This window comes from Vidua chalybeata, chromosome 12, assembly GCF_026979565.1.
Source record: "Vidua chalybeata isolate OUT-0048 chromosome 12, bVidCha1 merged haplotype, whole genome shotgun sequence".
NCBI lineage: Eukaryota > Metazoa > Chordata > Aves > Passeriformes > Viduidae > Vidua > Vidua chalybeata.
Genome location: NC_071541.1, coordinates 5,698,217 through 5,714,884, shown reverse-complemented (window position 1 = coordinate 5,714,884; position 16,668 = coordinate 5,698,217). Strand labels below are relative to the sequence as shown.

The 16,668-nt window shown below is 39.9% G+C and overlaps 1 protein-coding gene across 1 annotated transcript in view; it reads right to left on the bottom strand.

Annotated features, from left to right (window-relative positions):
• The window catches only part of SUCLG2 (succinate-CoA ligase GDP-forming subunit beta), a 112,555-nt gene that overhangs the window by 3,409 nt on the left and 92,478 nt on the right, over positions 1 to 16,668 (bottom strand). Inside the window, exon 10 of the mRNA XM_053954026.1 lies at positions 5,788 to 5,908. Coding sequence (XP_053810001.1) covers positions 5,788 to 5,908 — 121 coding nt within the window. The remainder of the gene's footprint in view (positions 1 to 5,787; positions 5,909 to 16,668) is intronic.

Sequence of the window (16,668 nt, the reverse complement as noted above, 5' to 3'; positions counted from 1 at the left end):
ATTCCTGTCACAGCGTTTTGTGATGGGAGAGGCAGGATCAGGAAGAGGAATGTGGGACCCATCTGCTCCCTCTGCAAAGGCACTGGCAGAACAGGTCATGCTTCCCATCCTTGTGCAGGGGACACGCTGCAGGGTTTGTGTAGGAAGGTCAAAGGCATCTGAAATCTTTGACAGAAGGGGGATTTGGTTGCTTAGTAACACACAGAACTGTACAGAACTTTTTCTACAGGAAAAAAAAAATATTATGGGCAAAAAAAAAGAGCATAATATTTGATTTTTGTTCAAGTATCCTATATAATATAATGTGGAGGCTGCTACTTGTCAGCCCAGCACTGCACAGGGGAGGCAGGGGCCATTCCCAGGGTTCTGTTCTCTTTGGAGTCCCTCACATTTGTACAGTGATACCCAACATGCCTTAAAGGTTTTGTCTTTTATTTAGATACAAGCGTGATAAGCATTTTAAACAGTCAAGAATGTACTAATCTCTCAAAAACGATTCTACAAGACAAAGTGTTATTGAGGAGAAAAAAATGGAAAGAGGGAAATTTTCCGGAAATTTTCCAACACAGAAAAAAAGACTGTGGTGTTTGTGATAGCCATGTATTTAAAAGTAACTTTTGCTCTTCACTAAGTGGCCAATATTAATTCACTAACGGGTCAGAGAGGGAACAATACATTGGATCTGTCCTGCACTGCATTGATTGCTCTCCACACCACTTGTCTAACATGCATTACAAAATCAATACAAAACACAGGCCCCTGAGAAGGGAGGGGGACTTTATGCAGGGAAATAAAATGATGGAAGCTGAAAAAAAAGCTACCTCACTGCAGTCAAAAGTGTACAAATACATTTTGTATTTCTTATATAAAACACTTTTATAGGCAGGCAATACAACTAAACACACTTTTCAGCAAGCACTTCCTTTGCTGTAATTTTCTTTTTTTTTTTTTTTGTGATAGCCTTTTATCTCATTGTGATTAAGTATTTTAGATATGTGGAGAATATGGAAATTATAATGATCCTGCTAAAAGAAGAGGTAAAATATTTAAAATTAAACATTCTGAAAACACTGGAAACATTTAGGAATCTACAAAGAATACCATCTTGTTGCAACAGATGTTAAAATAAGCAAATAAAGAATCCCACTATTCCAGCATTAACCTCCTGCCACTGGATGGTGTCAGAGAACTGTAAACAGAATCCCAGGCTATCAGAATAACCTGTCCTTCACCTACCCTGCAGCCAACTGAGAAAAGGTGAAAATTCACAGGGCTGGAGGCTGTGGGGCTTTTGTTGTTGCTGGGTTTTATTGTTTGGGGGTTTTGTGTTTGTGGTTTTTTTTTTTTTTTTTTTTTTAACTGGATTCTATGAAGAGAATGGCTTTCTAATTAGAAGTTTTTGTCTTCTGACATATATTACTGTCAACACACTCCATAAAAAACCTGGAAAGATGTAATTTTATGGGCATGTACCTTCAGGCTTTGTAATCTAAACATCCTCCTGTGAAAACCTGGCTTCTGGAACAACCTCTCAGTCCTTGTAAATGCAATCTCACATTTACATTTCTGTGGACCTGAAATCTCTGCTATCAGTAGCAAAGCCAATGTATTCAACTCATTACCAAAAGAATCCTAATAATAAATATTCTGCCTAAGCATGCCTCTACCAGTGGTAAGGTTACACAGCACACACTGTGAGAGGCTGAATGAGGATCAAACAAATAAAACACACCCAGTCATACTCCACGTGCAGGATTTGGATTATGTTCCTTTATTCACTTGGCCTGCCATAAACCCATCAGGAACAGATTAAATGGTCACTGCTTAATGCTGATGCTTAGAGAGGATGCAGGATTCTGCAATGCCATTTCTGGCTTTTTAGGTAAATAAGCTATAAGGGGATAAGACACAGTTATATCCATTTGCTATGTGCTAACAAAGAGATGAATAACATAAAAAATACTCTGATCGACCCAAAACATTCTGCTATGACAAAAAAAAGTCACAATATGCAGAATGTCAGTTATTATTAGTGACATGAGCAGGTTGTGCCCATGTTGGAATCCCTAGCCAGGGTGCAGCTTTGCCATGCTGCACTGCTGAGTGCACTGAGCCAAATCTCCCCCAGCAGGGATCCAGGCAATGCTCTCCTGTCTTCCCACAGCCTGGAAACTCGTGGCCCCTCAGGTCCCAAAGACAGCTTTTGGAGAATCAGGTCTGAAGTTCATCACTAGTTAACCTTCTTCAACAATATTTGATTTGAGGTTTGGCTGGTGCCAAGCTCTAATTAGTGACCTTTAGGTAGGGAACACACAAAGTCTTGGTGGCTTGCACATCTCACACCTGTTGGCTCTGCTGTCAAGGATAAACCAACTTCCATTGCCTACCTGTAAAAGACAATTAAACTATTCTGCCCACTCCATTTGCCCTTTCCTACCTTAAACTTTCCCCACAGAATATTTTAATCTCTCCCTCTGCCTCATGTTTACATCCTAACAGGGAAGGGCACATTTAAATTTGTGCTGAATGTTTAAACCCAAGACATCTGAATAGGCTGATCTGAATGAAGTTGTGTGACTTTGCAGTATCCCATTTTTCTCTCTTGGCAGGCAATCTGAGATACTAAAATTCAAAAAATCAGGCACATATACTAAACTATACCTGCAAACAAGATACACAAGCTGGAGCAAAATTCCACTTGTGTGTAAAAGATTTCTGAAGATATTAGAATGTTTTAGATTCTGAAGAACACAAAAGGTTACTGATCACATGAATGAAAAATATTTAAAAAATTGCATTCAGACATGTGAATAAAAAGCAACTTGTTTCTATCAGAATTTCAACGTATTAAGTAGTTATGATTTCTCCCAGTCCTTCTTGCCCTATGACCAGAGAAGGAGAGAATTCATTATTTGAAAGAGAGAGGATGTAAGATTTCCAGCATAGGAAGTAGATATCTAATTCACAATTCTTTTTTATTCTTCCCTCTTTTCATCTAACTCTGAGCTACATAAATGAGAAGCAAGGCTTGGCTTCCCTTCAGCACTCCTAGTCAGTTTTCACAAAACTTAAGTGAAGTGTATTACATTTTAAAGGGAAAAAAATCCTGCATAAACCCAGCAGCAGTTACTTTTCTATCTGTAGAAGATGAAATCTGGAATATGTGGTTTCTCCATTTGTCCATAAGCTTTTTAAACAATAATCCTGTGTCTCAGCTGGTGAGTTCTTTGCTGATAAGGCAAGCAAACATATGTAATTATAAAGTTACCATTTTCAAAGAGGAGAGTAATCCTTTCTTTATCCACTGGTAAAACGGCTTGTAATTATTATACAACTGAGAACAAAGATTTGCCCACGGAATCCTACTAAATCAAGACAGATTTGACTGATTAAAACTCTAGTCATCAAGACACTTGTAGCACAGTGCATGTGGGCAAAGAGTCTCTTAAGTGCAGGTCACAAATCTGTTAGATTTATGGGAATAATCACAAACCTTCTGCTGGGAAAATGTTCAAAATGGAAACCCAAAAGAGTCCTTGCTCCTTTTTCTCCTTTTGAAATGTAATCAGTGATGTTTTAAAAAGTCTTGGGTAGTCTTATTACTTCCACAGTACTCATAATTAATTCAAAATCCTTATAAGTTTAAATAACCTGGTGTGAGTTCAAAGAACAATGAAGATGATTAAGGATCCAGAGGGATTGATTTCTGAGGAAAGATTAAAAGGACCAAACACACATGTATTGCTTGGTTATGTGATTAAGGAGGCAGAGGACAAAACAGTGACTTGCTAACAGTTCCAAAATACAACATCTGAAGGTTATAAACATCATAGCTCTTTGTTTAGGATGAACATGAGGAATAGGAGGAGGAATTAAAAAAACTTTTGAGATAAAGATGAAAGTGGGACTTTGCTGTATTATTCTGGGAGAGAGCTTCCTAAAGGAAATGTGGTACTGCCATTTCCAGAGTGAGCAACCAGTCTAGGAGAAACATTATCACAGCTCTAGTAAAGAGTGAGCAGTCCTGGGAAGATGGTAACCCAAAGATGTTTGCATTTCAGTCTGTATTTGACACTCTGAAGATTCAGCTTTGATCTCAGTGGGTGGAGCAGTAAATGGCTCAAAGGCCACAGGCACAAGAGGAACAGGCACCTCTGCAGGGCTTTCACTCTTACTTCTGTACAATCATGGAATTATCAAAATTACAGGAGAAAGGCCAAGCAAACACAGTGCTAGAGCCAGCAGACTGCAGTTTAAAATGACCAACTGCTAAATGCTAACTTTTTTAGCAGTTTCAAATATCACAACAGAAACATCTTGCTCATAGGAAAAACGAATGGCTTTTGCAATATCTTCACTTAAAAAGCAGCACTTACAACAGTTGAGATGTCTCACAGATCTGACAGATAAACTTTTTCCCAGCTGTGAACGACAGGAAAAGTTTTTTTGCTATGACAAAAAGTGAAACAACATTGCCTAGAGCTGATAAACAATGAGATTTTATATAATGAAACTTTCCTGCTTCTAAGCAACATCCATCAGTCTCTTCTTCATCCATATTAAACTTTTTACTCAGTCTCTTAAGGTGTTGAGTGGTGCTGTGCCATCCAAAGAAAATTTTCACAATTTATTTCTAAAATCCATTTGAGGGTATTTAAACTTCCCTGCACTCACCACAGCAGAATCCCTGCCAGCACGTGCAGTGCAGCATGAGAATGAGGGAGGGGAAGGCTCTGTTTTCTCCTGAAACACAAAGGGAGCATCCCCCTAACCAAAGGGCTCCGTGGGCACCCTGAATCCTCAGGAATCTTGGTGAGGGTAATTTTTGAAAAGTAAAAACCCTGATGTACTCAGAACATGCTTTCCTCTCCCTTCTAGCACAGTGTGAAAACCACCTCAGTACTGCATCTCAGGTCCATAAGGGGATGCATTTCCTCCTTTCATCACCAATGCACAGTGACAGGACATTTTATGCTCTTTACACACATACAAACATGAATATGGATGGTTTTGAGTAAAAGGCCTTAAAACTCACCCAGAAATCCCTCTGTTTTCCAAATCTACTTAGCCAGAAAGAAATATTTTCAGCTTACCAGGGTTGTGTGCTGATTGCAATCAAGGCACTTCTCACTCAATGGCAGAAGACTCTCCCTCCTTCAGGGCACTTCTCAGAAATTAGAGGCAGAACTCCACTCTCACTGCCATTAAAGTCTGTAACTGCCAAAGAGTGCTTGTCCTCCCCTCTCTATGGCTTTTTTGTTTCTTGTGAAACAATGCTGGATGCACTAAAGAAAAGCTATTCCTTACCATTACCAAATCTTCTAGTTTTTATTGGATTTTAGCTGGACTGGGGGTTTGGGCAGAGGAACACGTTACAGTAATTTCTCTCTCAAAAATACTAACATCTTTCTTTTAATTGACACAGGTGTAAATTTAAAACAACTATATTTTGTTGCAAGTTTAGCAATAATAGAATTGCTTTCAGTGAAAAAAAATGAAAAAGAAATACCTTCCAGTAAACATAAACTTGCATCAAAATAATTCCTATTTTCATTCCAAATCTTACAGGCAAACTCATAACACTTCCATTGCAAAATTTCATTCCTTCCAGTATCATCAGAATCCATAAATGCAGAAATATGAGTTTATTGGCTTCAGGTTGTGCTATGGCTGAAGAATTGGACATATTCTTATTGTGTGGGAGCAATATGTTCAGGAGAAGAAGAAATTCTGAGTGAATCATTGAGAACCTGAAGGATGATTTTGTCTGAATCCAGCAGCACTCACCTTCCAGTCTGACCACCAGGGGTACTTTCAGCTCGAGCTCTTGGCAGGCTTTGGTGATACCATTGGCTATGATGGCACAGTTCACAATCCCACCAAATATGTTTACAAGGATTGCTTCAACCTGTAGGAAAGAAACCAAAGAGGAATTGAGTGGAGGAATGTTTACATTTTGACTTTGTTTTTTAAATAAACACAGGTAAAAGATCCGAACCAGGATACCAATTCCACTCTGTCAGGCAGATTCTGATTTATGGAAGGTACAAGCTTCACCTCTGCACTCACAGAACTTGAGCCTCAGTCTATTGCTGCTCCAGTGTACAGCAGTGATTAATTATCTTGGTCTAAACTGGCATGGTAATTAATGTCATAATTAAAGTATTTACAAAAAAAAGGGGGAATTTCTACCTATAAATATAAATAAAAAGACCTTGCACAATCTATAGTTTGATTATTTAAAAAATGTATTGAAAAATCATCAGAGGTTGGAGTTCAGAAAACACAGGGCATGAATGTGTGATGTACATGCAATGAAATATTCATGTGGACACTTCACAAAACAATCAGGATCTTCACTTTATCACAGGCACAACAGAGGAAAAGGTAATAAACTTGCCCTGACTTGATAAAGAGGAGCAAAAATCCCTTCTAATTAACAAGGAGAGGCATGTAATGAAGAGCATTCATTACAACAGGTTAACTGATAACCTCAAAAAACTGCCATTCATTAGTTTCTGGAAACTGCAATTTCTCCACCCGATTCACAATTAAATTGCCCTTCACAACACACAAGGCATCAATACATAAAATACATTAATATGGTTTCTTTCCACTTGGTAAGGCAGCAGAATATTAACCCAAGCCCATATTCCAGGCTCCCAACCATGCCTTATCATGTTGAGGACACCACAGGGATGCAGCCCTGGTGCTCCTCATTGCACCCTGGGGCTATCCCACAACATTTGGGGTGCTCTACAAGAAGCTTCACTGGGTGTCACAAACAAGCTTTGCCAGAATTGTGTTGACTCAAAACCCGAGAGGATAAAGAAGGGATTAGGTGTGAAGGAATGAAATATCACTGCATTGCACTGGTGCAGGATGTCAGCTGCAATTATGCTCAACTCACTGCACCACAGGAAGGGATGCACTGCCCAGCTCCAGGTAGCCAGGCTCATACCAGCACCAGGAAAATTCCCTGAGGCCACCCACGTTTATAGCTCTGCACGATCAGGTTTTACATCTCTCCACAGACAGAATGTGACAATTCACTCCTGTGATGTGCACTCACACACAGTTCAGCACTGGCAGTAACACTGCCATCCACAGTACAAAAGGAAAACAAAACACCTCAACAAATGCTTTACTTCCCATAAGACAGGGACACCTTTCACTAGACCAGGTTGCTCAAAAGATGATCCAGTGCATTTTGAGTTCATGGAGCCTGTGTGTGGCTCATGGTATGGCTTCCTCATCCCAGGCAGAGCACAGGCACCAGAAGGACATTTATAACCCAGTCAAACAAGAATATACAATTTAACTGATTTTATAACTCTTCCTTACATTAAATGCATGCATTTAGCAGTTGAGGGTTTTCTGGATTTTCAGTTGGTGATGCCATTGCATGTTTTTTAATTCACCTTTGTGTTACAAAATCCTTAACTCTGCAGAAGCTACCAAGACTAAAATCATAGAAGACCCCTTCACTGCCTTGTTCCCATTGCTTGTGCACACACAAACATTCCTGGTGTTAGCAGGTAAAACCTAAGAGGAAAAACAGAGCCCTTCCAACTCTTACCCCATTAATCCTTGTGGCAGAGACCTCTCAATGCAAAACACTTTGGTGTTAAAACATCCTGGTGATGGATTCTAACAATGGGACACGCCACAGACAGCACTCCACCCTTTCCAATACATCCTCCTAATTCAGGGACATTGCAGCAGACATGTGACAGAACAACTTAACCAAGTGTGTTTACATTAGTAGAGATAAGGAGGAGGATTTTATGCCCGCTACAGATATTTTAATTCCTAGCACAGACTTTTTCATTTAGGGATCTGCTTTTCAGCTTTCAAGCTGAATTCTAATCATGTCTTCTAATCCATTGGCAGCAAAAGGAAAAAAAATAAGAGAAGGAAATTAGATGCAGCTTGGATAATTGATGTTTGTGTGCTTGGCTTTAATAAAAATACACTGTTAAATTGGAGAGGAGTCTAAAAGGATTCAATCAATAAGAAACTGGATCAGGTAGGGAATTCGATCTTGGGTTTTATCATAATCTTCCAAATAAGCCAGAAGATCAGTTCAAATGATGCTGAGATTCACTTCAATTCTGCTGAAATCTGTGACCATTGTTTATATATGCTTCTTAGCCTGACTAGATCCTGCATTTCCAGCTGAAAGAACTTTAGCATTCAGACACAGTGGATGGATGAAGAGGTTTTCAGTGTTTCATATGCACACAGAATGCACTGTCTCTGTATTACTTAAGTCTGTGAGAAAAAATAAACCTCCTGTAGCATATCAGAGCCATTATATATCCACATGCTCAGCCTATGGACTATTAGACATCTCAAGGAGAGGGCAAACTGCCTGCATACAAGACAGGTTACTAAACAGCATCATTATTCTAATAACCATTTTTACCTACCAGAATGCCTTATAAATGTTTTTTGTATTTCAGCAACATTGCTAAGGAAACAGAAGGTAGTAGCATATCCATGGGTCAAGCCTTTTTAATGCAGCAAAACAACTGACAGATGTGAAACCCCACAAAATGTACTTGCAACTGATTATGAATTCCTCTGGAGAAATAAGGGAATTCACAATGGCAAGGAAACATCACCACCAGTGCTGGAAAAACCCCACAGTCTCCCAGGCCTCAGCACCAATGCTGGGAAGCCAAAGGAATGGAAACTGAGTGCTGCACTATCACTGTCTTCATGTTAGATTTGGTGTTAAATCTTTGCAAATACTGGAATAGCCAGTAATCCCACAGCTCCTAAGTGCTGTATGAACAGCTATGCAGACTCAGAGAGTATTTTCTCTATATATGAAAGTAAATATATTTATGGATAGCTGTAGCTATGTAAAATCTGTGTCACTTTATTACTAAAACTAATAGTTTTAATTTTCAGTCACTTTTTGGTAAAGTCAGCCTTGACAAAGCCTGCAATTCTGCTTTGAAGGTTTGGCACCAACAAAAGCCCCACACTGCAAATAAATATAACTGTGTACTAAGCAAAGTAATGGTGTTAGGAGATCACTGCTAGAATTGTATTGGATCACCAACACGATCCACAAGGCCACCAGGTTCCACAAAACTAAGAGTATTTGAGGTAGAGCAGAAGCAGCTTTAGCACAGCTGCCTGCTTTCTAAAATCAGATGGAGTGTGTGTGCATTTACTATATTCTCTTTGTATCATTATTTTCTCTAAGAATGTTCCCAGCCTTAACATAACGCAGGCTGAGATCATCACACACTTAAGGATGAACAGAGGCAGCACCATAAAGCATTCCACCTTTCCACAGCCCATCTATAAATCCATACTGGGGACCTTCTGGCTGTCTGCTGACCTCCTGAGCCTCACCAACCACACCAGCCCTGCATGCAAAAACAGAGAGCACCAAAGCTTCACAGTGGCAAGCTGTTGTTTCTAATTCCCACTTCTGCTGTCACCACAGAACAGCTACAACAGGTGTAGGATTACAACGTGCTGCAGCACCAACAGGTCCTTCCTACAAGACAAACTGAACCTCACATAAAGCAGACCTCCAAACACGGACGCAGTTTAACTTCAATGAGGTTTCATCAGCACTGGGAGATGACCCAAACACGGGCAGCCCCATAAAGAAGTTGTCCTGCTTTCCCCCTCCCTCCCCAACTCATAAACATCCCCTCTCCCATGCCTAATTTCTGCTCATGTATTTTTGAGAACCTTTTTCACAATCCTCCCCACATTATCTCATCTGATGACATCAAAAACCTGCAGCAGTTTCCAGTTATTCACAGTGTCCCATGCATGCCCTGAGACTTTGTACACATCTCTTCACACAGATGCATGAACATTCAGAGAGTGAACTATAAATATTATAAAATATTATATTTACCAATATAATCTCTGACCTTGCTGGAAATTGTGACTTTGAAGTTCAGTCCATGTATTTCAGATGAAAACAAGCTATTCAGTAACTGTCAGTAAAACTACATCTGCAGCACATTAAAAACTGCACTAGCAAAGAACATGCTTATGGTTTGTCTGTTGAAGTCTGTAAAAAACCACCTTTTATTTCAAGCAAACTGAATTAATTTATTGACCCCTCCTAACTCTTTCATCAGCTGGAAGTGTACTCACACAGTATGAAGAGATTGTATTAGTGAAGTTTCCTTCTCCAGGATGCCACAGAGCACATCCTGTGGGAGACAGTGGGTTTGCATGGTACAGCTGGCAAACATGGTCCTGCCTGGAGGCTCCTAGCATTTTCTGAGGTTAAAACATGCATCATGTCTCCCAGTCTTTCTGGTCAGCAGAGACATATTTTGTGTCTACAAAAGCACATTCTTTTACCAAATGAAGTCATTAAATTGCCAGGAAATGAGTAGGAAAAGCAAGCTGGCAGCTCACTGCCAGGCCTCTGTTTCTTCCCTCATCCCTTCAACAGAACAAACACCAGTGGAAGGATGATAGATCACTCAAACATGTCCCAGACTGGGGGATGCTCACATTGCTGGATGCTGGGAACAAGCAGTGAAGATCCAGATGTGTTCCCAGCCCAGGGAGGGAGAGTAAAGGTGCTGTCACCTACAGCTGGACCCAGACACCCAGTACTGCAAACATCCAGAAGCCTGACAATCACTGTCACATAAAACTCTTATATTCAATCCATTCTGATTTTCAGAGATGTTTTATACCTCAAATCCCAGGGAATCCCAGTTAAAAGAAGGGCATTGCCTTTTAAGAGGTAAATAGCAACATTATGAAAAAAACCAAACCACAGGGTAAAATGGGATACACAGCTCTACACTTTGAGTCTAATGTAGTGCATTTAATCCTTCCTACTAGTCCACTGGTGTTTAATATTCATTCATTCATAGTTTACCAAATTTGTTTCCATGTGAAAGAAGCAGATTATATCAAATTCTCAGTACAAAGTAATAAAATGCCCACACTTGCGTCTTCACTCTTTATCCTTCTGCTCCAACAGATAAGCCAGATGCAAACATTTTTATTATATCTCTGTATTATTACAGCTTGGACCACAGGTCAAATGTAACTTTTTCTTATTTGATTTTGAAATATTACTCTAATCCTCTATCTTTTTATATCATTGAACATTTACAGCTCATTTGAAAATAAAGATTAAGCTTTCTGTATCTGAGCAGTATGAAAGATTTACAAACACAAAAACATTTGCTTAAAACACCCACTAGAGGACAGTGCAATTCAATGTGGAAAAGGGATATAAAAATCTCTTTGGAGAGGAGAGCAGGGTTATTTTTTCTACTTACAGCCAAACAATATGATTTAACTTTATAAAAATTATGCAGAATATCATTCTGCCTCTTTGGGATGGAACTTTGAAAGTCTGAAAGTGAGAAGTTTAAAGAGGTTGGATCAACAAACAGCAAAGTAGGAAAGCTTGCAGTCAGGTGAAGAAATACTGATACAATACAATTTTGAATGTCTTGCACGATTCTAAAACAGGTCAAGGTTTAAAATTCACTGGCAATGCACCCTGTTTCCCTGGAAGGAAAGGAACTCTGATGAACCTCCAAAACACAATTGAGATTTTTCTGTTTGGGGCACCCCAACTGCTAGGTAGGAAAAGCAGATTAAGGATTTTGCCCAAAGCTAATTTTTGGTCTGTATTCAAGAATTTCCTGAGCAATGCAAATCTCACTGAGAGCAAATACCTTGTTCTGCCACATCCCACTGTTGTATGTGAAGCCCCTTGGATGGCAGGTGAGAGGACAGGCACTGGAGGGAAGCCTTTTTGAAATGCATCTCCTTTAGTGCCATGCAAAGAGTCCCAGATTCCACATTTTTGCAAAGTCAAACCTTTGTAGGTCCAGTTTCTGGTGTGCTGAAACAGCCACCTACAGTTTTCAGTCCTTCCTGCTTACAGCAAATTCAGGATCTAGAACAGGACAGGAATTTATTGGCATTTGCTGGTTTGAAAACAATTCAGCAACAATCCTCTGCTAACCGAGCAGATTCCAGGGTGTGGCCCTTCCTTGGGGTATGAAAAACAGGCAGGCCAGGAGGGGTCTGCAGCAGGGAGAGCTCTGGTGCTCTCCAATACCAAAGATACCCCCCAGAATGGACCACCAGGAACATCCCTGCTGTGGGATTTTGTCTTAATTCTCTGTAGCACTGACACAAAAATAAAAATTAAGGAATCAGAGCTCATTAATGGAATGAGATGAAACGACGACTGGCAAATTACACATCAGAGTTCCACAGTGGAAACAGTCCCCAGAGACTCTCCTTCATTCCTTTGCCCAGCTCCAAGTAGTGCATGTTTTGGGAACAGAAATATTCCAATTCCATACACACAGCCTCCTTCAAATTCCAAAATACCATGGCAGGTAGCAGTGTGATCTCAGGAACCTGCATTTCAATGCATTTCAGTGAGAAGTCTCATGCCAAGCCCGTTTTGGGAAGGTTTCCTCCTCTGCAGGACACACACTCTGCCCCCCCCCGAGCCCTGGCACAAACACATCCATCACAATAATCCCTCATTCCTTTGGTCTGGGATCAATTTAAGATGTATTTAGGGAGCTGCAAACCAGCCCCTGCTTCCTGTGCCTGTGCTCCCACCTGGCCAAGCCTCAGTCAGGTCCTGCCAGAAGCCACATCCCCCCACATTAACACAGAGCAGAGTTAATTAATCCCACTTCATGATCCAGGCAGAGCAGGCAAGTGCCTGCAGCCATGCAGGCATGCACTTTCACTGATAGGAACCACAACCAGCTCCTAATATAATCCTTATTTATGATAATAAGGGAAAAGAAAAAAAGAGAAGGAAAATAAAGGTTGAGACCACAAAGTACCATTCTGAAGTGTACTTGAGAATAAAAGCCTTTAGTACTGTTTTGGGGACATAATGCAGCAGGTAGTTGATAGAAAAATTGTATCTTTGGTGCAAATATGGCAGGACAACTTTTCTACCAGATCATGGGTATTTGAAATAAATTTGTTCTGACTCTCTTTTAAATATCTGAGCTTCAATGTGATGAACCCCTGGATGAGCAGAGCAGACTTCAGAACAATCCAGGGAAGATAGGTGGTATTGTCTTCCACGTATTGCAAGACTGAAAAAAACGCACATCATCAGTTCTTGTGTGTCAGATGAGAGCACATATTTCAGATTGCCTTTCAATTCCTCTTTGTGCACCCAGAACTAAGGGCAGTTGCATGTTTGGGCCTGATTTGGGGGATATTAATCCAGCAGAATCAAGAGGCACCCACACCACCCCTCTTCAGGCACCAGCAGTGCACACTGGTCATTAAATACTCAGGGAACTCCTACTGACTGCTCCATATTAGCATGGTAAGTTATAGACACCCTCCAAACCCACTCATCCAAGGCAGTTTATATGGCAGCATGACTGCAAGTAGCTCCTCCACAACAGCAAAGTCTATAAAAATTGATCCAATATTTGCTGAATTTTGCCTCTGCACTTCAGATTAATTTCTCAGAGGCGCATCATACACTTTCTCTAATGTTTTTACTGTCTGAAGTTTCAATTAGATTTTTGCTAAGCAATAATCAGCTTTCTGAAAAATAATGCAGCAGTGGCATCATTATTGAAGCACGTGACACAGGAGGTAGCAGCATGTCCCTGTTACTCCAACAAAATGTTCTGCCCTGGGGTGCCTCTGTGCTATTTCATCATCCTTTATGGTGTGTTAAAAGGCAAAAAAGTCAGACAAGTTTAAATCATTTGAACTAACTGCAATATTCCTCAAAAGAGGGAGCACCTGGAGAGTGGATATATGGATATATATGATGGATATATGGATATCATGGACATATGATGAAATGGAGCTGGTGCAGGATCCACAGTGTGGGCTGCTGCCAGATGAGTTGTTCCAAGAGTAAGTCACACTGGGTGGTGTGTTGTGGTGCGTGGCAGCACCTGGCAAATTACCAAAGCCAATGCTGTTAAATGGCACAATCACAAATATCCACAACAAGGCCTAAACAGAAATGCTACTTTGATGACTTTCTGTACAAGACTTCCTGTTTAATTCAACAGCCAGTTAAAAATGCATGTATTAGCAGTTTGGAGACATCTCAAGGTGTGCCTTCTCTCTTCCTTCTGGCTTGACTTTCTCCTAAGTCCAGCTGGAATGTGCCTTGCTCCAAACAGAGAGTTACTTCATAATTCAGGCAAGGAAAAAAATCAAAACCAAACCACCAAAAACCAAAGCCCCACTAAGATCTGAAATCTTGATGTGAGTAATATTTGAGGTCCACTAGTGAAATTTATTTCCTGAAAGTCACCAGAACCTATCTTTATTTCCTTTTTAGAAATAGCCTTAGAAATAAAAATACTATGTTTATTTGGAGTATCAAAGTACTATGTAAAAGTGCGCATCACATGGGAGAAGAGAGATGAAGAACAGTTATCCTTGTACTCTAGAAAGACTTGGGATCTTCCTTTTTGAAGAAACACCTGAGAAACATCCCTGACTTCTACTCCCCATGCAGAAGAGAATGAAATGCTACAGAAGCTACTATCTAGGTCAGGCTGTATTTCTTAGTGAGACAATGGAAACTTTTAAAAAGGAATTCTGTGCTTCAGGAAGCTTAATTAAAGTACAAAAATGCACTGTCATGGGTACTGAACTGCATATATACATCTGAAATCTCCAAATAATTAAAACACGTTCTTTTACAGTAACCTTGTAGTCATCAAAAACGTAAATTGCTGTCCTCATTAGGTTCCAAATTACTACTACATAAAAATCAGCTCACTTTTAACATGTGGTAAACCAAAGCAGAACTAGTAAAACTCAGAAAGGTACTTGGAAGAGTGATAAAGACACTGGACAAGCTTTGTATTCAGAATATTCTAAATAAACCACAACTTTCCATCTTAGCAAAGGAAACAGAAGGAGGATTCTGAGCCAAGCCTGCAACTAACAAGGGAAAAAGTGAACCAGGCTCAAACATTGTGTACCTGCCTCCAGGTAGTTTTATTTCTTAGTCCTTAGTTCTTGAAATGAGACAGTGAAAATACAAAAGGGATCCTTTTACTGTTATTTTCAGATACAGCATACAGCCATAGTTAGAAATGCTGCCACAGGATATTGGTTATGTCCAAAGCTTATATGAGTTGAGAATATACAGCAACAAATTCCTGGAAAGGACACAACCAAAGACTTAAAAATACAAGAGTATCAAAGATCACTAGGAAGCATCCTCAGACACTTGTCCTCTCCTTGTGCTCCTCTTTACCTGCCTCTGGCTGCTGCTGGAGAAAACAGATCAGATCAAGACAGGTCCAAATCTTACTCAATGCAGTTGCACTCTTTCAGTAAAGCACAGCTTACATTTCTTTAATATATCTATGCAACCCTTTTCTAAATTAAATCACTAAATAGCTGGTGTCTGAGTCATATGTTCCTTTATCAGCATCACTGATTACAAAACTGTCTGATCTCAGCAGTTATCACATAGCATCAATCAGGAACGTGGCACTGGACAAGTGATTTGTGATTTTGATTACTTCTCCTTTTATTTTAGTACAATTAATTCCTTGCTCTTTCCTATCCTTTTGAGGATCAGATCCCAGTCAGAAGATGGGAACAGAAATTAATGCCTATGATCTTGTCCACATGTGGAACAAGCTTAAGAAGACCTCATGTGTCCTCTTCCTCTTGCTTCATCCAGCCTCTGGTGCTCAACCAGAGGGGGAAGAGCTTGTTCCTGGGACATACCAAGCTCCAGATGGAACACAGCTCAAGTAGAATTAGGAAATTCTTCTCCCACCTTGCTAAACTCAGCCTGCAACATTCCCTAACCCCCCCAGCAGCTCGTGCTTTTCCCAGTGGTCACCAGCAGGACTCACTGCCACCTCAACATCAGTGAGAATTCTAGTTCCAGAAATGCCTCTTCCAAAGGCTGGCATTATATATTAAAGACATTCAGCTCTGGACAGGACTGCTGAAAGACAGAGAATGATCTTTATCTTCCACAAGGTTTATATAAAGGAATTTAAACCAAGAAAAAAAAAAAAAGTGCCAGTTTAAAAAATTTTAAAAATTGATGACCAGTAATAACATCCCCACTAAGATGCTAAGGATGCTAAACTAAGAACTATATTATTGCAAAATGGGATGGCTCAGGAGTTGACAAAGGGGTTCTACATACTTTTTTGGACTGTCTTGCTACTTGCAAAATCATAAAATGCAACTTAACATTTTTTCCTTATAGCAAAGGGGAAAAGATTGGCCTGAATCGCTGACAAGTAAAAATCAGTGATGTCACTTCAGTCTTCCTAATAATTTAACCTACCATCTTCATCTGGTGAACTTTTTTCACCTATTTTCTATATTAAGAAGGGAATCACCTTCAGAGAAATAATTATTCGATAATAATCTCCCATCCACTTTTCACAAGTTTATCAAAGTATCTTGTAATAAAACCAGAACTGAATGTTTTAGCTGCAAACCCAAAGTGATATAATCAGCAAATCTCAACTGTGAAAGAAGTTATAGAGCTACATTAAGAAACAGATGGAGTGAGCCTAAAACAATCACAGATAAGCCAGCATAAAGGAACTTAACTTTAGATTAATCAAGGTTGAGATGCTCAAGGCAACCATGGGGAGTCAAGCACATTAAAATTAACAGGAGATGCATGTAAATCACAGG